Below are 23,296 nucleotides of genomic sequence, written 5' to 3'. Positions count from 1 at the left end.
TGCTTTCACAGCCTTATTTTGTGTTGGCTGGGCTTGTGGAGGGAAGAGGGAGGTTTAATGAGTTTTATTACTCTTGCTCAATTTAACATTTCTCACAAGGAAATTCTGTAGGCTATGAAAAACTTAGTATACAGGCAACAGTACTGAACTTTGCTCTTCAGCATCTTGTTAGCATCACTCACTCAGCTCCTAGAGGGAGTCACCTTAAGGAAAGAAAAGTGGAGTTCAGTATTCATGAGGACTAAAATGCTTATCTGTAGTTGAACCTTTACCAGTCATCCTGGCAATGTCAGATACTTTATGTTCTTTGTGCTATGAATCCTTGTTTCCTCATTGCTGGTGAACTAGCAGCTTATTCATAGTGGTCATGATCATTTTGCCAAATAGTTAAGCTTTTAAAAGCACAATCGACTTAGGCTGGATTTGAGATGTACTTTGCAAGTAAACAAGTTACCAGTCCTTAAACAGCTGATCTTCTCTGAGTAACAAGTGTGAGCTGAAAGCATTCAGTGTCTCTCAGAGTCACGTGCCCTAGTGCTAGTTTTGACTAAGATGAAGAAAAACACTCAGTTGTTCTTCTGGGTGTTAGCGCTTTGTGCTCCTCCTCTATTCACTAATGGATACAAGTGTGATAAAAAAGTTGCTGGCAGTTCCTGTGAACTGTGCTGTAATTGAGTAGAAGTCAGATTTTTACATTAAGCAGCTTTTGTAGTATACTGAAGTTAGCTGTGACTTTACCAAAATGCATCCTTTTTACAAATAAATGTTTCCCAAGTATGGCTTTAATAGCTATTATCATTTTCTAGGAAACCCAATTCTAAGATTTATTTTTTTAGCTTCTGATAATTGCATTCATAACACTCTTCAGCTGCTGTGCTAGGACAGTAGCATTTAGGCACTGAAATATCAGCTTGTGTTTGGCTGGTAATGGCAGCATGACCTTTTACTGAAGAAGAGAAAGATGCTGGAGTTGCACTCAGCTGACAGAGGTGTACCAAAACAAATCAAGGCTAAAATCAATGCAAATCCTCTTGCAAGGACTGAGTTTCCCTTTGCCTCCTCTCCCTGCTACAGCTGTACAATGCTTACTATTTGTCTCTTCCCAGAGGCAATTCAGTGGTAAGTATTCTACTACAGTATTCTGCCTGAAATATTCTTTATGCTGTGGCATTAAAGAAGTACAAGATTGGCAGTCAGAATACCGGGTTGGAAAAGGCCTCAAGAATTAGCCTAATCTCTTGCTACCTAAAGATGGAATCAGATACATGATGTTCTGATAATACCTAATTTTTTCCTAAGCTTCCCTGGACAATCCATTGTAGTCCTTTTAGCCGTCCTTAGTTTGTCTAACTTAACAGATATTAGTTGTAGCGAGGAACACTTACTTCTTGTACATAGCAGAATGGTGAATAGCTCGTTTCCTTAGTCACTTTCTGCACTCCTGAAAACTACATCGCTGTGTCTTCCTGAGGCATCGTTAGACTTAATGATCGGATTCCTTCGGGTTTTTTGTCAGTCACGTTTTCATCACATTTTGTACACCTCTTGTCATTTTTGTTGCTTTCCAGAATCTTCAGTGAACCTTCCTCCCCCATTTTCCCCCCCTACCAAATATGTGATAATCAAACCTGGTCATAGTATTCTAGTTAACTATTTATTTGGGTTGGATAGGACAGGATTACTTCACAGCTCCTTTTTATATATCCCATTATGATTGCTGTTTGTGAAGCAGCATGGTGATACTGACTCATATTCCACTTCTTCCACTAAAGTTGCCTCATCCCTTTCTGAAAAAGCTGCCAATTGTTCCTATATTTGTATTTATTGCATTCTGTATTTGAACAGTTGATTATTCCTACCAAATGTAGCGCTTTGCATTTGTCCTTATTGAATTACATCCTCATTTTTTCAAAACAAATTGTAATGATCTACTGCCGTGTTTTTCAGACATTTCCCTTTTGCTGTTATCCTCAAGTTCAACGAATATATTTTCTGTTTCATTTACAACTTAGAGTAAGCACACTCAGAACAGGCCTCTGCAGAATCCCAATTTGTAATTGCCACTTTGACAATGAACTACTAACTACTGTGTGTGGTTTTCTAACCAGCTGTGTAACATACTAATATTAGTTTCCTATAGACCAGCCCTTCTTAGGTTGCACACAGGAACATAAGGCAGGGCTATATCCAAAACTTGAGGATTTACAGTTCTCCCTATACACCAAGCCTGTTACCTGCCCCACAGAGGAGGTAAACACATTTGTCAAAAACAGTTCATAGGAGAAAGACAACAGTTGCTACATATGTCCTTGTTAATTAAAGTACTTACATAAAGGTTATTTGTTCTGATATCTTTCCAGGAATTGGAACAATTTGTATGAGTTATCCAGTTCTTTCATAGGGCGCTGTTTGCCTTTTCCCAGCCTCTGTTAGGGAAGAAGATAAAGTTCCCTACGTTTCAAAGATAATTGCTAATAATGTTGAGATTGGTTCTTAAGAGAATGACTGTCACATTGGGACGTTTCAAAAGATTTGGCCAGCTTGAATGTTTTAGCATATCTAAATACTATCAAACCTTTCATATTCCTACATTAGGTCTTTTGGCGCCTGTGTTAATTATATTTGATACCAGTTGACTTTTTAAGTTAAAAGAAAAAAAGACTTTTTTTTTTTTGGGCTAGGGTAAAATACTTGGAGAAGTAGTAGCCATATTTATGAAGAATGACTTTATTTTTCATTATTAAACCCTTGTGAAATTGTTAAAACATTTTTAAAAGCTTAACTTTAAACTCTTCATCATATTCATATCCCCAGTGGTTTCTCTCAATGCTAATGTATGCAGGAAAAGTAACTAATTAAGATAAGAACATTGTTAATTAAAATAGAGCAAAGCAATTAGACCTTTGATTAGTAAACAAAACAGGTACCAAGAGACATAATTTCTAATTTACCATCCTCCTCTGTTCCCAGCAGACTTTTTTCTTCTCCATCTCTCAACCAGATCTGGCTCAGAAATTGTACAAATTGTACAAATTCAAACCTTTGCTTGTTTTTCTTTCTCTTTTTTTAAACATTGTGTGGAACTGTAAGGACAGCCACAACAATTACAGCTGTTGCTCCTTTTAGCAAATGCAAATATTCTTGATTTTTGAATCAAATCAACCATTTGAACTAGTTGAAACACAAAGCTTACAGAGGTCCAACCAAAAATCCTTGAGTGATTTGCAGTAAAACCACTGGGGCTTTGTGCTTCATGAAGTGAATTGCGTGCTACATAATTTTACTGACATTAGTTTTGAAATTTGGGAAGTACTTTCTTAACTCGAAAGACTCATTCTTTATTTAGATACCCATCTGGGATTTGAGTGCCCAAAAAACTCCTTTGCGCACAAAAAGAAGGAAATTTAAGTGCTTGTTACTAGAACTGCAAGTCCCACATTTACTAATGGGAAATTGTTTCCTTGGGCAATCTTCAGATAAAATTCTTCCACAGTTTTTGAGCCAGAAACTAGAACGTGACTCCCTCCAACCTAGGCAGCCCTCCTAACCAATCCATGTCGTGTTGGTAGTCTCTTTCCTACCTTCAAGAGGTAAGGAGTGGAGAGTGCCCTAAGCAGGGTATCGTGAAGTCTGGTTGATACAGGCGTTTTTCAGCATACTACCTCTGAAGTATGACAGAACTGGAAGGGTGTAACCCTAACTCCCCCTGGTAAGTGCCCTGTGTAGTTAAATAGTGTACTAAAGGGAAGTTGCAGCTGCTCTGCACCTCATGTTTTTCAAGGAGAGTGTACTGTGCCTTCTTTGTGTGAGAACACGCTCATGAAAAGATGGATCCTCCGGGGAGGTGAATCTCTCCCTGGGCCTTGGGCTGCGGGGAAGCTGTGTAAACTTAAAAGGGAAAAGATCTAGCAAATGTGCTGTTCTGAGAATTTCCTGTTAGAAAATGCTATTCTGCCCTTAAACTGGTTCACGGCCCAGGACAATTAGCTCTCACTTGTATTGTATACAAAAGTTTAAGCATCTAAAAAAGGCCCTGGTTTTTGTTCAGTGGGCCGGGTGCTTTGCAGTTTGGCGCTGCAGTGTTACAGGGCCTCAGTTCCTCTTCAGATCTGTCCTTAAAGTCATGTAACAAAGCACTTACCAAGACCTGGGTGTCCCAGTGTTCTCTCTTACTGGTCCTGTGTTATACCCAAATATTATTAAAATAGATTTGTATCTACTTCTATTTTGAATGTGGTGATTTTAAAGGACTCCTTTACTTGGAATTATTGATTGCAAATGCATTTATGCCTTGTTTGTTTTAAGTATGGTATGTTAATATAGCTTCCAATCTGAAAAAGTGTTTTATACATACATATTTACCCTCTGCACTTTTTCTCACAAACAAATCACCAGGGCCTTTGCTCAGCTGAAAAAAGGTATTAAAAATATATTCCAGATTATGTTCTCTAGCTATGGGATAAGTAATGCTAGCATGACAGTAAAATGAGTGCAAAGGCTTGTATCAGAACAAGAAAATTACTGATATGATACAAAATTAAAAATAAGTGGCATGCAGTTTAATTTGAGCTGTTAGTCATTCTTTTTGTTAACGTGCAGTGATTCAGCATTTAACATGTCTATATTTTTGAGTGCTCGAGTAATCAGGCTTTTGGTATTTAACGTGAACATTTAACATTTATATATATTTGATATGTAAATTGGTATTTAACAATTATAACCATATTGAAAAAAATAATGAAAATTACTTTTAAAAGGATATAGTATATTTACTAGTTTACAGCATTTCTATGTGGGGAAAAAACACAAAATGTTCATTTCATTTCAAGAAGTTCAGTGTATGCTGCTCAATTAAAATGCATGTCACTTGCATAGGTAGAGTTCATGCAGGGTTAAGGCAGTTATAGTTAGATGAGAATGTAAATATTCAAGAAAGGAGATTATTTATATTCAGCCTATGCCTAAATCATATATATGAAATAGAAAATCTGGAGGTGTTTTGTCTTTCAAGAAAAACCTCATGTGAGTGCTTACATGTCAATATGTATGTGATGTACCTACAGTGATACTTTTTTTTGGTAGGTTGCCATAGCAATGCAGTTTTCACAACAGTACATGTTAAACCATCTCCAGTTAAAAAAAAAATAGTTATAGTAAAAAGGGTCATTAGGTAATCCCCATTTCCCTCTAACCTTATCTTTTCCCAAAATGTAATCTGAGAAATAAGGAAGACACAAAAAAAAAATCACACTTGTTTCTGATTCCTTGCAGAAGCTATAAGTCTGTAGGCAGAACGCTCACTTAGTGTATGGGATTCTGAGTTTCAACATAAATTTCTTTATGCTTTATGATGTTAATTAAATTTACTGTATGGTTGCCTGTTACTTAGTACTTCAGATTTAGGGTAGGTTTTGTTTGTTTTTCAAAATGAAAAGTACGTGTGCTAGGAAGGAAAACATCCAAGTAATAATGAAACATTAATGAAGAATAATCATGCTGTTTGTCAGAATGTGCTGCAGGGAAAAGATTGTTCACTGGCTAGCAATAGACTCATTATTGTGAGCACATTTACCTCTTCTCATCCTGAATTCTATAATCCTTTAGACTGTGCAGTCATGACCATTTATTGACCTATGTCTGTCTTGATCTTCACTCTATTATAAACTACATTTGGAATATATTTTATTAAAGATACACCCCTACAATTCATCCTGCAGCTGCTGCAGTGCTTGACCGCTAGCACAGGTGCTTTAAAATATTTGCACAGCTGTTCTTCAAGTGCTGGCATCCCCTTTTATGCCTATAGTAAAATCCAGAACTACTGGCAACAAACAGGAACTGTTCTTCAGAGGAAAGCTAAATTTGTCTTTGAGCCCTGCTCTAGATCATAATGGTCTTCCAGAGCCCTGGTAAGAGTCAGATATCCAGTTGTTGAAATGAATATGAATAATTCCAGGCAAAGAACTCTATACATGTTTGAAGGATTAAGGACTTAGTGATGTAAATCTGTATTCAGATGGATTTGTATATAGAAACAAACACGTGTAGAAAAGGGGATGACAAACAGGACAATTAAATAGTGTTTAGTTTATTCTCTATTTTAGAGAAAATTAATGAAACTATTTTATTGTTCTAATAGTTTAATTACTGCAGATCTGTAGTTGGTATAAATCACAATAATTTCATTGACCTTATCACAGTTGTGCCAAAGTACATGCTCTGAGGCTTTAGTTTATACTGCATACCTACTTTAACTGATAATTTATCTTATCTCAATTATGTTTTATCTTTTATCTTTCAATTCATTATTTTATTTCTTAACATTTGCATAACAGGTGCTATCAATGCTTCTACTTAATAAATCAGTACTTTTAAAGAAGCCTAAGTTTGTTTAGAATGTATTGTTAGTTGTTTTGAAAACATTAGGGTGTAATTCTAAATCTAAGAGCAACATCTTTTTAGAACATCTACAGTACTGATTCGCACATATTTATGGGAAACAAACAATAAAATGGGAGTGCTATAGTTCATTGCCAGGTTTCATTGCTAAAAATGGAAGTCATACAGAATGCATTATTTGTGGATTTCAGCTGTTAACTGTTAAATTAGAAATGCAGTAACTGATTAATTAATAACAGATGTAAATGAAGGTTCACCAATGCTTGGAAAACTGGGAGTACTGTTAACAGAAAGGAAGTTGATGTTATAGACCTGGCATGAAATCGTTCCTTACTTGAGGAAAAGAAAAAAGGTGTGTGCAGTGGATGGAGCACATTCTCTACGATCATCAGGCTGAAAAGGGCTAAAAGGCAGCTGATCTGATTGAGAGCTTTGCATCTGTGAGAGCCTGTTTACCTGCACAGAGCTCTAGAAGGCTGCAAAAAAAGACAGAGAAAAAATGAGATGATTTGGATGTAAGAGCACAAGAGTTCTGTGATTGAGAAACAGAATCTATCTGGTGAGGGGAAATAGCAAGGGGTTGCTCTAGCGGGGGCTATGGTTAGATCTACCTTCCCATAAGGGGAAAAGACCAAAGAATTAGAAAGGTGCCTGATGTCAAGGAAGTGATGTGTGTCTGGAGAAAAGAAGGGATGAGCAGCCAGCATCTCAGCGTACCGCCACGAGAGGGTGCCACCTCCCAGGTGCTTCAGAGCAAGCCTGGTTCAGCCTCCAGGCCAGCACAGGTAACCCCCAGGTGGCAACTTGTTAGGAGTACCTTAGACTGGCTATTGTCTTCTGTGGGGCAGCCAGGTACAGGGTTATCCAAACAACGTGATTTATAGCTCTTTAGAATGGGACTATATTCGTGTATCTCCTCAGCATCACGTGGTTCACCCCATATAACTTCTGTTTTGCTCACATTATAACATCTGGAACGATGGGTTGACTAAATAATTCTCCTGGAATTTGTTCTAATGTGCTAGAAATGATGATATTCTTCCGATTCATTCAGACTGCCTGTAAATCAATGGCTGAGCAACATGAAGGTACACTATAACCCTGGATTCATGCTTTTCTTCAAGGCTGAATGAATAGCAGATCTCAAATATCCCTAACCTGCCTTGTTCACTCTGTCTTACTAGTCCATTATATGGCTGTTTAGTGAAGCCATGCAAATTGATAATTGGTTTTCTTAAGCCCTAGAAACGAACAAGAAAGAGCACTCTGCTAGGTAAAATATTTCTCTCAAGTAGAAGGAAAAAATCGCTTTGGTCTGAGAACAGTCTTCCAAATATATTCCTGTTGTTTAAAACTATAACACTGATTTTAATTATTAGAATTTGCTGTGGTATTTACTCTAGCTTTGACTAAAGATAACTGATTACCACACCAATTTACGTACTACATAAAACATTGCTCTGAATTTAAGAGCATCAGTCAAAATAAATGCTCCAGTAAAGCTTTATTGAATAGTCTTGTTAGTTAGATTCTTCCCAGATAGCCCAGATGGGGGCTGGTATCTAATATTGCTAATACGCCACATTTAGATACGTCCTTGGGTCTTAACTGTCAGTAAGGAAGCTCTTCTGACATCCGCCAAGTGGTCTCTCTTACATCTGAACTGGTTATTCACAGATGTCCAAGCTGAAAAGTTTTAGGTGAGCATTTTTATCAGTTTATGTTGTGAGTGTAACATGAAGAAAAAGAAGTGAATTTAGAATTCAAAGAAAGAAGCAGGGAAGGATGGAGGATGGTGAATGGGAACAAAAATAGGGGGAAAAGGTTTCTTAGTCGCTTGACCCCTATTGATCCTATTTATTAATACCTACATTTGTGTCGACATGCCCTGCTTAAGATACAAGCATCCTTCTGCTGAACAAAAACATAGGAAAACTTTCTGCTCTTGAAGCTTGCTTATTAAGGAACGTTAATTTCAGAAAGTGTCTGGCATCAGAGGAGTTCCTCAGCTACAGCCACAGAGGCAGAAATGCAGCTGTGTACGTTCTGTTAGCCATTTTGCACTTGGCAACTGCACAGCCTGCAGCCTGATTTCTGTAAATATTAAATATTTCATTTACTTATTAAACATTAAGGCTTATTAAGCAGGACAGACAGATGGCTCACAATTTTGTGTGGTGGGCAGTCATATGGTTCCTGGAGATGTATTGTGGAGCTTAGGATATAAAGACATTTCAGTCACATTTAAGCACTGTGAGTCAGATCTGCAGCTGATGGAAATGAGTGCAGTTCCAGAGATACTGATGATTCGTCTGCTGCGTGGAGTTGTCCATTAGAAAAGCAGGCATGGTAAATTCTAGCTTTATTCAGTACAAAAAATGTGCTTTTGTTCAAAAGCTTGAAGAAGTTTTCCTTGCTTTCAATGAGACTGATCAGATAAATAGGACCAGAGCTCTTACTGAATTGGCAATCCAAATTTTCTCCCAGGTGCCTGTCAGCATGAGTCCTTTTACACTTGCACAGAAGTTAGTGTCTTTCAGCCGTCAGGGACTCAGAGTCCTGGGCTACCTTGCAGAGGAACACCCAATTCCCTCACACCAACGTGGGCAGCAAAACTAATCCTTTTCACAATGTCTCATTTCTGAAATTCTTCAGAATAATCATCGGTCTTTTATTTCCACTCTATATAATTAAACCTTCTCTGGACTGAATTCCTTCAATTTGGCACTTCCTATTGACCTTCAGGTGTACGTGCCTGAGAACAACAGACTCTGAATCCTTAGGCTTCAAGCTTTCACAGTAGTACGATGGGATGATGCACCTCAAAAACAGTCATAACTGTCTTTTCTCCTAAAGTGAGGGTTGTATCTTGAGTAAATGCTGACTTAGTTCATCCATCATTCTCTGCTTGAATCTGACAGCCCAGAAATGTGATACTGAAATGTTACCTTTTGAGAATACACTATTTAAGCTTTACGTGGTGTTTTGGGGATGATTGTTGCTGGGTTTTGAGGAAGGAGTTGGCACGTATTCTCTATCTATGTGTTTTTAAAGCAGGAAAAATATTAAAGGTAGACTTATTTCCTTTTTCTAATTTTTTAAAAATTACAATTAAAGAGATGCCAGGTAAGCTCACAGAGCCAGCCTGTTTAAAACTTTACTAGTTGAATCACTAGGGACTCGAGTCAGAAAAAAAATCTCTATTAAAAAAAATTAGTGTTTAATTTTAGGCATGAACTTATGTCCCATTAGAAAAACACCAAAGCCAAGAAGGACAAAAGTAAGTGGCTTAAATGCTTTCCTGAATGAGATCCTGTATTATATTCTTTAAAATTTCCACTGTCCTATCAGACTCAATATTGGATAAAATTCACCTCGCTGTAAACTGTTCTGCACAGAATAATGCAAACCAGACAAGGGCCACTTAAGACTCTTCTTAAAATTCAAATGCGGTTTCACTGAACATTTCTCTGGACTAAATAGGACTTTGTCATAGACCTGATGCTTCTTTTAGGATCAAAAATCAGTCTGGGCACTACCAGGATGTGACAGGGATGACAATACTGATGATGGTGCTAACAGTTAAAGTCTATCAGGTGCTCTGTTAAGATTATGGCATGTACCTTTGTGCTTTGTTTTGTTATTTCTCGTCCATCTTCCTTCTGGTTTATGCCTTACTTACCTGGGGTCTATTTATTGCTACTGTTAAGTCCCTCACAATAATATTTTTCTGACAAATAAATATACAGTAGGTAAAAGATGGAACATGAAAATAGATGCGCTCAAACATAAAAAAAGCCATTGGTGCCAGATGATTGCAGGTGGATGTTATATGTTCTTTATGTTGCATTTAAGGCCTCAACCTGCAGTAACCTCAACAACTTTCTAATAAGGAACCTTTCTTTTTTTTTCTATTCTTTTCCTGGGTGCTTTGTGTTTTGAGGGAGACATTGGAACAGTTATTCCCTTATGAGCAACATTACATTCCTTTTGTAGTGAAGGCAATTAAAACTTAGTTGTGACCTGAGCATTCACTTAGTTATGCCAGTTATTCCAGAGCCCATAGATCTTTGGTGAGTGGAGCTATCTGAGTAACTTAAGTTGCTATGCTATATATTTCTACAAGAGCATGCATTACCAAAACCTGCTGATTTAAAGACAACCTCAGGCTGGCAGTCATATTTGATTGTGCTAGTTCTTTATGTAAAAACAGATTTTATTGGCAAGCAGGTAGTTTACTGTGTATTTATCCACAAACTGTCCTTTTTCCCTTTAATTATAGTAGAACTAGAAGCCAATTCTGGAAAGGTGACTTAATCAGCCAACTTCAAGGGGAGAGTGGGGAGGAGTGGGAGTAAGAGGAAGATGACAATGACTTGACCTGGATTTCTGCACTGTCAGAAGCAGCTAAACTCCTGTAACGATCCCAGTTGAGGTGCTCAGGAAAAGTGAGCAGTACTGCGCAGTACCTTATTTTCATCATTGCCTGGTTGGGAGGGGAGGAGGAGGGGCAAAAGGGTGGGGGACAGATTCATTTGCACATATACTCAAAATGCTTTGTGCTGAGGTAAAGATGATGCAGAGGACATGAGCTGCTGCTGCATACAGATATGTTTGTTTAGTTAATTGAGTTGTCATGATGACTACTTCATCTAAACTGCTACAGTGTATAGGTTGTCATTGGCACCTGATGACTCTACATAAACCATTATACTTTCCAACAAAATCGGCAAACTCTGTTTGGTCTACTTAGAACTGGTGTTAAAGAATGTAGTTTTAATGGAAAAAAAAAAAAAAAAAAAAGACTTGTTAGTAATAGGTCACCACAGCTTAATTTTAGTGAGTTCAGGTTCAGGCTGGAAGCACTCTTCTGGCTCATCAAGAAGAGCTGGCATTTCATCTTGTAACCCACAAAATATGAAACAACGGAGAGTTGTTCAGAACCTACAAAATAAGCCAATAAAGAATCCTAAGAGAGTGATGATGCTCAGAAGAGCCTCTGAGTATATAATGTAGATGACTGACTGCTCAATGTTAAATACACTGTAACCTGAAGAAAAGATAGAGCAGTTTAAATTTGAGTCAAGAAATAAAATACTATCATTTTTCACATGAAGTGAATATTGTTTCATTTCCCGGGAGCTAGGATTCGTTGTGACAATGCTTACCACTGAAGAAAGTGCAACTGGAATATCCCTGTCCTAGCACAATCTGGCAAGTATTCACAGCTAGAAATCCACGTTCCTTGGCACAACTGGCACGTCTGCAGTTAGTCAGGAGCTAGAGAGCATGCAAAAATGGGTGTTCATGGGGATACTCCTCTTGTTAAGGTCAGAAGCAAAGTGGCACAAGTTACAGCAGTGATTTTCGCTTTAGAGTATCCTTGCGTTTAGGAGTGCACCTTACTGAGGCTTCTCCTCTTGAGTTTGAAATCTCAGTATTGATTGATGGGAAAGTGCCTGGAAGGTAAAGGAAGAGCTGCAGCATCAGGCCCAGTCCTGGCTGAAGGGTACCTTGTAACTGCAGAGCGGGGGAAAATATTTAACAGCAGGGATCCCGTCTCTTTGCTTGTCCTCAGCTTGGCACATAAGGTGATGTATTTTAGGGAAGAGGGACTGTGGTACCGCATGGGAAATGAAAAGGTGGGAAACCTTTTCCGCTGGGAAAGAGATCATGGGGTGAAAAAGTATGGAAACTGTTCCTCTAAGTTCTTGTTGCATAGACATTTATTTTCCTGTGGTTGACACTCTGGGGCGTTTTAAGCCCCAGCAATTCCCTGGTGTGTCTCACAGTGTGGCCACATAAGGGGCTGGGCCAGCCCAGCTGAGGAGGCAACACCTTGCGGCAGGTTGTGGGAATGAGCAGCAAGCAGCTGAACAAGGGGTAAGTGAGAATACCCTAAACTGCTGGAAACTTTGTCTTCATGAGTTGCAGCTTGATTTATAGTTAGTTAGTTCCTGACAGCTAATCTTCAGTAACTCTTTGTGGACTAATAATGTGCTCTTTTCCTACCCAGCTGTGAGGTACAATGTCTTGGGCTGGTTGAAAAAGAGGTTTACCTCACAGATGGGGTGATCTGTGGATGTGCAAAATCCGTTACGGCAGTTCAGATGATAGGAAGTAACTCAGCAAGGCACGATATCAATCACAGGCATAAACCAATAAGAAGAGGACTGGAAGTTGTGACTTAGGCGTTGTTTTAAGCTCTGTCACTGATCAGCAGCATATGCACGTTGTGTAGGTTGTGATACAGGAGTCGTGAACACACTGGATGGTGTATTACAAGATCTACTGCACAAGTATTTCCTTCTTAGATGGCACAATTCAAAGGAGAGAGCAATGATAAAGGGGAGTTACTATCAGGATGTATCATTAGCTGTATCCTGTAATTCTGGCAAGGAGCACATACGTTCAGGATAAGGATATGCTGCTATTAACTGGATTAACCCTTGCAGAATGGCTTTTTCCTGATGAAGGAATCTCCTGTTCTCCATTCTGGCCAAGAAACCCAGCTCCTGGCTGAGGTGCTCGAGCAGAAAAATCAGAGCCTGGCAGGAACCTATTCCTTCTGGGGCCATTCTGTCTCTTGAGCAGCAATACTGTATGATGGGACTAACGTACAGTCACTGTTTTAAACATTGACGTGTCTATGTCACAGTTTCCCAATTAAAGGCTTCTTAATTTCCTCTTATTTTAATGATTAAAATGATCTCTTCCCTTTTAACTTCAGTTGTTCTATTTCTGATGTTGCTTACCAGCAGCATGGGCTGTCATCACTGTAACTGTCCATCAGAATCTTTGCTAAAATTCTTGGCAGTTCCCTCTAAAATTTGACAAGACCTGGCTCTGTATTTTTATTTGAGGAGGGCTTTGGTCACAAAATTCACGGCTGCCTGGTCATCCAGGAAGCTTGCTGATAGGTGTTCTGTTCAATAGTTTCTGTGTGACTTTGGAAGTCTCCCGCAGAGGTCAGTCTCGGTAGCCGTGAAGCTGGAGCATCACTAAAGGAAGTATTGTTCTGTGTCCTTGATGGTTCTCGCCCACAGTACTTCAGACCACTGAATGCGCATCCTGCTAGTTAAAAGATTTCCTGCCTGTCTTAAAGGAATGTTTCATTTGGATAGGGCATGCATTTTCAAAAGTAACTTACGGACCTTTTTTGAACAGCTTCACATGGATTTCTCTTTTGATGTGCTTGCTTCCCATGAAATGATACCAGATTCTTTTGCTGAGGGGTGTCTGAAGGGCACTGCCTTCTCTCTTCATTCCTTCATGTTCCACACTTCTCTCTCAAAATATAGCAAGTTCAACACCCTCCCCCCCCCGTTAAAATTTATTGCGATAAGAGAAAAATCCTACAATGTTGACTTTCTGGAGCACTGTTCATCTTTTCTGAACGTAGCTAATAACTGTGGATAGGTTCCTGCTCCTCTTTTAACTTGATTAACCCAACAGTAGCTTTATCTTTTCTAAACTGGAGAAATAAAACCCTTCAGTTAAAGACTTGAAAGTAGTTTAGGCCTCTTCCATCTTCCTGCTAAGGAGGTGACTTCAAGGTGACTAGAGGTCTGGCCTCTTACTGGAAAAATTCCTTTTTTCATAGTCTTTTGAGACTACACATGCCTGACAATTCCGCTGATTTCAAGGTCTCTGAGGAAACTTGGGTGACATTCAGCAGAAATAATTCTGATGCTGCAGCTTAACCAAGATAGTACTGGTATTTGGATCTGATTTAGTAACACAATCCCCCTTCTCCTCTACCTGAGATTCCAGATACTAGTCAGCATCTCCACATTTAAAGACAGATGCTGGCTGGTTACCTACCATGAAAGGACATTGCTGAACTCATGGTTAAAATATCAAGCAGAAAAGTTTCTGTTTATTTTTCTTACACAACAAAAAAAAGGAAGAGCTTTTCTATTTGTATAGCGCAAAATACCCATTTCCCTAGAAATCTCAATTTCCTTTGTCCTGACTTCACTCTCCATGTTAGCCCTTCCCGACTTTTATTTTTAACTGTAGATGTAGACTGCATTTTGAATTATTTCTTTAAAGAATAAGGCAAATGCTAGCACTTGTGTAGTCCACCTTGTACTGTGATTTCACAAAGTGACTCTCAGTTGCATTCCAAACTCTTGACTAAAATGGTTTCCAATTTTAATTTAAATCATCTGATATATCGACCAGCTAGACTTTAGATACAAAATTATCTCAAAGTGAGGGGGAATCAAACTGCATGCTCAGGAAGTAGTTGTGGCCCTTCCATTTTACCCTGAAAGAAAAAGATTTATCCAGGCTGCCCAAATTTTCTTGCAGTTTTTCTTAGACTGGACAAAAAATCAAGCAAATGATTGTTTACATGGATATCTAATTGTGTTAGGTCATACAGGGAAATAGCTGGTATGATCTAAAGCTTTGACATAAAAGATCATTTCATCAGGACTTTGAAGCCCTTTAACAATGTCTCAAAAAGACAGAAATTTTTGAAATGCACAGTGATCGCAATCATGCAATGTGATTACATCATGGTATTAAGCTGTCCCCACTTTGCCCCCTTAGTTGGGACTTCAAGGTCTAATGTCCACTGTGGCCAAGTTCTACAATTCATGTTTAAATACTTTCTCTGAATACTTATTCCTGATAGTTCACAAGTTATCAAAATTAGAATCCCATCTGCACAGTTTCTAGAGGGAGAAAAATATGAATGCTTCCCTTATGCAACAAGATATGTTGTCTACCTAAAACCACGTCCCACCCTGCTACTAAGATGTCTCTTACCACACAGACTTAGTATCAGTGAAAGAAGTGTGACAAAGCTGTATGGGCTCTCGACTCCTGACTTTTTTTTCCCCTGAGAAGTTCCAAATGCACTTATAAACCGTGGAGTCTGTGGGACCAGATCTGATTTCTCAAACGACTGGAGCACTGAAGAATCATTTGTCTCAGTTGCAAAAGTGAAGGTTTGCTATGCAAGGTTTACATTAATTTTGTCTCCAGAAATCACCTTTATCTCACATTTAGCTGATTATTATTCAAAAGCACATTGGAAATGAAGCCAATACTGCTTCAAAGCCCCTAAGAAACAGAATGGCAGTCAGTCCTCTTCTGTAGTAACACCGGTGCCAGCAAATGGGCCCCATTTCAGACTACAATACTTGTTTTTCAGTTATCTTCCAGTACTGTGAAATACAGCTGCAGATGCAATAAGTAAGTCATAAAACTTATTCTAGCACTGTTATAAAAATTGGGTACAGTGCCGTTATCAATAGTATAAGCTAACCTAAAGTACTTCACTTAGTATGCTTAACTGTAGTCTAAGGAACTACTTCTCTAGGTGGAAAAGGCATTAAGATTTTTCAGGCCTGTTTCCTAATTTATCAGTTTACCTGTTAAAATTACTATAAAAAGAAGACAGCTGTCTTTTTGGTTGTGTTGTGGTTTAACTCTGACAGGCAGATAAGCCCCACACAGCTGCTCGCTCTCTCCCCTGCAGTGGGATGGGCGGGAGAATTGGAAGGGCAAAATTGAGAAAACTCGTGGGTTGAGATAAGGATAGTTTAGTAAGTGAAGCAAAGCTTCACGTGCAAGCAAAGCAAAATAAGGAATTTATTCATTACTTCCCAGGCAGGCAGATGTTTAGCCATTTCCAGGAAAGCAGGGCCTTGCCGTAACCCAAATGTCCCCCCTCCTTCCTTTTTTCCCCCAGCTTTTATTGCTCAGTACGATGTCATATGGTATAGGATACCCCTTCCATCAGCTGGGGTCAGCTGTCCCAGCTGTGTCACCTCCCAACTTCTTGTGCACCCCCAGCGTCCTTGCTGCTGGGCCAGTGTGAGAAACAAAAGGGGCCTTGATGCTGTGTACGCACTGCTCTACGTTAGTGCGTAAGCACTAAAACATTGATGTGTTATCAGCACTGTTGTGGTCACAAATCCAAAACACAGCATCATATGAGCTGCCGTGAAGAAAATTAACTCCATCCCAGCAAGAAAAAAATACACGTTCTAAACCTTCCCTGCAAACTCATATGTTTTTATTCAGTGAAAATCCCGGTTTCTGCCAGCCCAAGTGAGAACTAACCTAGCAGCTTTGTAATGAACAGTTCCATTAGCATCTTAAGAGTGCTCAGAGTAAACCAATCTCCTAATAAGCTGCCATTTATGTTTTTTTTATTTTTTTTTTTTTTTTCTCCAGAGGGAGAGTAGAAGAGAATACAGCAGCATGCTCAGCTGGTTTATTAAAATCAATGAGTTAGAAAGCAGTAACTAGCTATGGAACTGAGGAAAAGAGACCATTAATAGACCACGATAAAACACTCGATAGAAAACACAATTACGCTAAAGAGCATCCTGTTCCTTTCTTCAAAAGGCCCATCACAGAGGGCACAACCAGAGTGGTACCGAAAGCTGCATCAAGAGTTTGTGAGGGAAGAGGAGAGTTCTTTGTATTGTAAACCCTACAGAAATTCTGTGCTGTGCCAGAGCTCTCACAAGAGCTGTAAATTAGTATAATGCCTTCAAGTTTAAATTCAAGCTAAAGGCATCACTGCTTCCAAAGCAGCAACCTTTATGTTGCATGCTCTTGGACTGCAACTTCAGAAATACGCAAAACAGAGCTCAGCTTAGTAAACCTAAATGTTCACTTTCATTTCCTTGAGCAGATTCAGGAGCTGCCTGTATTATACGTATAAATACTTAATGAGAAAAAAACAAGAGCCACAAAAAGGTAAAATAGCTTGGTAATTTGTAGAAGGTAATTTTGATCAAAAATACAATGCATTATTAGATGTAATCAGTCTGGAAGATAACAATCACAGACAGATGTTCCTGATGATACTGTGCACTGTATTGTAACAGTGGATAACAACTGGATATAACCTGTATAATAACTGGATATATCCAGTATAACAACTGGATATGCTTTTCAAACTTATTCTCAGTATTCGTTGGATTCTCATTCTTCTGTACACTTCAGCTCTGTTGTAAAGTTCAGAGACATTTTTTCACAAGCTTCTAACAAGTTACTCTGGATCCATAATTACTGAGACCAAATTAAGTCAAAATGCCAAGCGGGATTACTCTTTCTCAATGCCTGGATTCACACAGAATGAGTAAGTACATAAAGCATCGTGTGCATCCCCAGATATATAACAGTCCAGTTACTGACCACAGTACTTTCAACAGGAGATTTAACATGTGCAATATTTTTCACTTTTGCTATGAATTACCTTAAAGACCAAGGTATGAATAACATCTTGAACCTGCTGGAATTCAGGGATGGCATTGTAATATCATAAAAAAAGTCTAAGGGTACTTAGTGCTTGCACAGTACTAAAAGTGAACTGTAAGTGTGTATGTGAACTAGTGATAATAAGTGAACTAGTAATAATGACTAGTGGGGTATGACATATGGGGTAAGGATGATTGACCTCTGCTTTACAAAGAGGGAAACAAGTCATAAAGAGTTGAAATGATGGAGTCAGGACAGTATAGCCAGTCTGCTTATGTCTTCAGTGACGCTTTTAAGCAATGATGGTACTAATGTGCTCATCTCCTGTAATTTTGCGCATTGTGATTTACTATCCATCTCTGTAATTGTTTCCTGCCCTTTTTTTTCTACATTTCTCAGAGTTGAGCCCAAAAAGGAAACATACAGCTTCAATTTTACTATAAAAAATAATATAATAGGTTTTTTTCAGTGTGAAAAATACTCAGACCTTTCAGAAAACACAACAGAAGTGTTAGAATGTACAGACAGCAGGCGAAGATACTGAAGAGTGTTTTTTTCATTATACCATATATTCAGTTAGCCAAACAAATGGATAGTATGGCTCTAAAAATAAATATATAAATGAAGCTTTGTTAAAAGGGGTTATTTTGGTCTGTCTGTGTTTATTGATGACTATCATCACCACGATGTAAAGATTTCACAATCTATTTAAATTTTCTTAAACGGTATTATTTCTTGATTAACAATAATGTGATCCCTTTATTTAATTTCTGTTGTACCCATCACTGAATTATCTGAGCACCATTTCCACACAAGACAAATGGTAAAACAATGAAGGAATACGATAACTGAGCAGCCAACAGGTTAAGTCATATTGGCATATATTGGCCTTGCCAAATCCTGCGTGAATGCTTTGATTTCTTTTCCTCTTTAATTTAAAACGCAACACATTTTCATTACTCCTGAGGATTCTGAGGAGCTTTAAACCGCTTCTCTTTTTTAATGTACAGCTCTTTCCAGTGACTATAAACAGAGAATTGCTTCATTGCTTCTATGATTCATACGTAGCTCCACCAGTAAGAGAAAGCCCCTGGCTAAGATAAAATAAAATAAAACAATTATCTCAATGTGAATTAACCTTACAAAATAGAGGTCTCCTTTGTTTTGAAAAAACCCAAACAAATAAATCTAGCATTCTATACTCTTAGAGATTCCTTTGGAAATGTCTGTCTTTTTGTTAATACATTCTACACATGGATACAGGGGGGAAAAGTCACGAAAACCATTTTCTTACTGATAAGAGATGTTGTGGACTATAGGTTATAACAGCTGAAATAGGTATTCCGAACATGCTCTCAAAACATAATATATAAGATGCATCTTCTGTCAAGCAATAGGGATGTGTTAGAGCACACAAAGCTGTAGGGAGAAGATGTTGAGTAAGACTGAAAAGTTAAGAGAGTCCTGAGGATTTGTTTTCTGTCCCTGCACTACACAGAATTTTGTAACAGTAGACTGTAAAGAAGACAATGTTTTGGAACACAACATATTGAAAGCTGCCCCGTTTATGCGTTAAAGCAGCCAGAACATATATCAATATGATTTTACTAATTTTATTTATAACTATTAGAAGAATGCATCGTTTAGCGTAAAAATATTTTTAATACTTTATTCTTTAAGACAAAATGTGATTTATGCCCCAGAGAAAACTACTGAGACAAAAAATGCAATATTATCCATTCTAACTGAGGGTTTGGTTTTGCCATCTATGTGTTACTTCCTTTGAGCAAAGTGATTAGCCATTATTCAGGGTCTTAAATGTTGCTCCTGCTAAGAAGGGAAACTGATACAATGACATCAAGTCCTCCTTGAACACAAACCTCTTTGTTCTTCTTCCCAAAAAAACTGACACAAAGTACATAATAGGTGTCTAATACAGGATAGTTCTAGTCCACAAAGGTCCAGGAGTTGTTTGGTTTGGTTTTTTCCATCTCCACACAGAATTGAACCTTGCCATCCTGGTTTTGGCAGGGATAGAGTTAATTTCCTTCCCAGTAGCTGGTACGGTGCTGGGTTTTGGATTTAGGACGAGAACAATGTTGATAACACACCGATGATTTAGTTGTTGCTGAGCAGTGCTTACACTAGTCAAGGACTTTCTAGTTTTCCATGCTCTACCGACTGAGAAGGCTGGAGGTGCACAAGAAGCTGGGAGGGGGCACAGCCAAACTGGCCAAAGGGACATTCCATACCATGGGACGTCATGCTCAGTACATAAACTGGGGGAAGCTGGCCGGGGGGGGGCCGCTGCTCGGGGACTGGCTGGGCATCGGTTGGCGGGTGGTGAGCAATTGTACTGTGCATCACTTGCTTTGTGTATTATTATTATTACATTATTATTATTATTTTATTTCAATTATTAAACTGTTTTTTTCTCAACCCGTAAGTTTTTCTCACTTGTGCTCTTCCAATCCTCTCCCTCATCCCACCAGGGGCGGGGGGAGTGAGCGAGCGGCTGTGTGGTGCTCAGTTGCCAACTGGGTTAAACCACGACACTTGCCTTTAACTCATCTACTTTAGTTTTTGATTGACCTTCCATGCGGTCTGTGTTTCCAGTAACAACTTCTATTTCTTCAGCTATCTTACTCCCAAAGTGTGGTAATACTACAATTAAATTTATCCTGAATGGCTGCTCCCCTCCATGAAATTCAGGCACGAACTCTCAGAACAGTATCTGTGAAGACAACTGTTTTGTCCCTGACATAGGTTCTTTTGCTGAATAAATGATTATGTTCTGAAAATAAAGGATCTGAATCAGGAAGAGATGTTGACTGTAACTGCCAGCATTTATCCACAAGTACACTGTTCCATTTCCCTTCTTTTCTAGATAGCATTTTTAAAAATCACTATTGCAAAGAATAGATGGCACCAACTTGACCAGCAGATAAAGATGGTGATCAAAGCAGTCTTAATTCCCTTTTGTTCAGGTTCTCGCAGCATGTTCATTAATATTGTCACTGCTCGACTACACCCATCAAATCGAGTCCTGTGTTTTCACTTTTACGGGTGTAATCCACCGGCCACCGAAGTCAGTGGAAAGCCACCATTAGAATGTTTTTATTGAAGTCTTAAGTGATATGAATAGCCATCCCACAGCCTGTTTCTAGAGTGGTTAAATTTACCGTCGACTGTCAGAATAAATCCTGCTTTTACATCTTAGTCTAAGCTTCTGTACTGCATCATCTAATATTCTTAAAGAAGTGGTTATGAATTAAATAAAAATAATGGCATCAGGATTATGCAAAAATATCTGCTACGTGTTACCTCAGTTGCCACAACTGATGTCTGCAAATACTGGTTCTACCATAAGCAAGACATGATGTTTCTACAAAATGGCCATCCTTCAATCATTTTGACTTGCCAACAGTACATGGTTAAATCACTTCGGATAAATTACTTTTGGTTCAGGATCAAGGAGGAATAGCTTTGAATAATCATTATAGGTAGGGTCAATCAGAAAACTCTCAAGTCATCAGCATAAAACAGGACTACGGTAGCAGACAAACCAATGCAAACCAAGTGCAGCCTAAAGGTCCAGATTCACTTCTTTGGATGTTTCAGAGCGCTGGAGTGATGCGAGTGAGCTGCCCCACGGCCTCTTCATTATTCTGGATGTCACTTAGTTGACATATGCTATCTGCTTTACTTTCCCCAGTCATTCTGCAGTTCACCATTCATTTGAGTTAGAACTGTAATAAGATGCCAGCCGAGTGAATAATTTGGAGTCAAATGCATGTTATTCTTTATTCAGCTGCCGCCTGCCTGGTCGGCATTCGAATGGCCAGATCTAAAGTGACAGAACTTTATTCCCTATTACAGCACCGACTTAGCCAAGTATAGGGAACAGGGAGGGGAATATTCATGATATTCCCAGGGAAGCAAGGGCAGGAAAAAAGCTTTCTGACCTTTAAAACGGTTAGATCCGTCCACAAGCTGTTACTTAGGATGAAGCGGATGGCACCACTTTAAATACGTCACATAGAAAATTCTCGACGGTGTTAACGAGCTGGCTTTGAATCTTTGTCCAAAACATATCTTAAGGACAACGCAAGAGGTGTTTGAGGCATCAGGCTTCCCTTTTGATAAAACCTGTTTGAACTTCTTGAGATAATGAAGCTAGTGAAGCATCCCTGTGGCTAGTACTCCTTCTCCTTTGCTCCTAACATGTATTTGTTTACTGCTTCATTTATGACAGGCTTAGATGACAAATTCTCAGAAATGGGCTTTAAAAAATACTTTGTCTGCAAACTTTTTACAGACTAGACAGAAGAAGCCCAAAAGTGTTACATACTAAGTACAAAGAAATACAAAAACTCTATCCATTCCTCCACTATCTCACTTTGTTAATGTTAATGAAAATGTTTTGCACCATTACTTGTTATAGCTAAGACATTTCCAAGTTTTTTTGCTTCCTCTAAATACAATACACTGAATACATAGCCCAAGATTAAATAAATGCATATTGTGAAATTAAGGGGTATTGACGAACTCAGACCGCAACAAATCCACAGCCCAAAGAGATGGTGGTGATAATCCCTACCACGAGTCAGAAAGGTCCTGAAACTTCTTAAGAAGAACTGAGTTGCTGCAGGGGGTTGATGGAAGAACCATGTCCACAAAGAGGTCTGCAGGAACACTCGCTGTATGCACAGCATGCTGCAATGAATTTTGGAACTCCATAAATATATGCATAATTTTAGGCATGTAAGAAGTAGATTTACCCAGAGCGAGGGGCCATCAACAAACTGATGCAGGCATCTAATACTGAACTCAACTGACAAAACTCAGAGACCCGTGAAACCACAACTAATGATCCCCCAAAATCACCATTCAGCTGTCATAGGTGAAGCTGCAGGCACCCACCCTCATTAAGACAGAGCTAAGTGCCCGATGCCTGGGCCTCGTTAGGGCCCCCAGGCCAGGCCAGGCCCAGGAAGCTCCAGCTGGTGGATGTCTTAGAGCACACGCTGCGCTCGGCATTAAAGGATTAAGCTCCTGTAGAAACCAGCAAACACCGGTATCGATCACCAGGAAGTAGACCTGTTGTATAAAGGCTTAAATGTTCATTACAGCGGAGTTTCAAGCTTGGGTCTCTTGCTTGCAAGTGCGCGTGTCAGTCGTGAGGCAACTGCCTGCCTGTATGATTTTTCTGATGCAAAGAGCATTCACTTAGTTGGCCCTGAGAACAGCTTCAGGGCAGGGAGCGGGTAAGGAGTGACTTTGCACACCCGATTCCCCAGCGATGATCAAGACCTGGGCACCTTAAGTGGAGATTTAAGCCATGATGCCATTAGGTGTGGGGCATGGAGGGGATGAGGGTGTTGGAGGGAGGCCAGTCCGATTAGACAACCTTTCCCAGGCCCCTGCTTGCCCGCCAAGCTCCTCAGGGGCCTCGGGCTGCGTCCAGGCCTGAGATGAAAGTATCGGGGGGGACTTTTCCGCGTTGCCTCTCAGGGGTGCGGAAGCACCTCCAGCACCGGACCCCTGCTCGGTGGGGAGGAGGGCTCCTACTTGCGGCTTCAGGCGCTTCGCTCCCGTTCGCGGGCCCAGCTCGTGAGGAGAGGAACCAGGCTGTCTCCGGAGGGCGGGCGGCCGGGCCGCCCCCAGC

General features: G+C 39.4%; 1 protein-coding gene across 1 annotated transcript in view; it reads left to right on the top strand.

Moving 5' to 3' along the window:
• The first annotated feature begins 9,518 nt into the window (after positions 1-9,518).
• The window catches only part of VAT1L (vesicle amine transport 1-like), an 80,221-nt gene continuing 66,443 nt past the window's right edge, over positions 9,519-23,296 (top strand). Inside the window, exons 1-2 of the mRNA XM_009324841.1 lie at positions 9,519-9,525; positions 11,730-11,865. Coding sequence (XP_009323116.1) covers positions 9,519-9,525; positions 11,730-11,865 — 143 coding nt within the window. The remainder of the gene's footprint in view (positions 9,526-11,729; positions 11,866-23,296) is intronic.

The sequence above is a fragment of the Pygoscelis adeliae genome, unplaced genomic scaffold (assembly GCF_000699105.1).
Source record: "Pygoscelis adeliae isolate BGI_AS28 unplaced genomic scaffold, ASM69910v1 Scaffold136, whole genome shotgun sequence".
NCBI lineage: Eukaryota > Metazoa > Chordata > Aves > Sphenisciformes > Spheniscidae > Pygoscelis > Pygoscelis adeliae.
The sequence above is the reverse complement of the archived record's forward strand: the minus strand, read 5'-3'. Positions and strand labels throughout refer to the sequence as shown.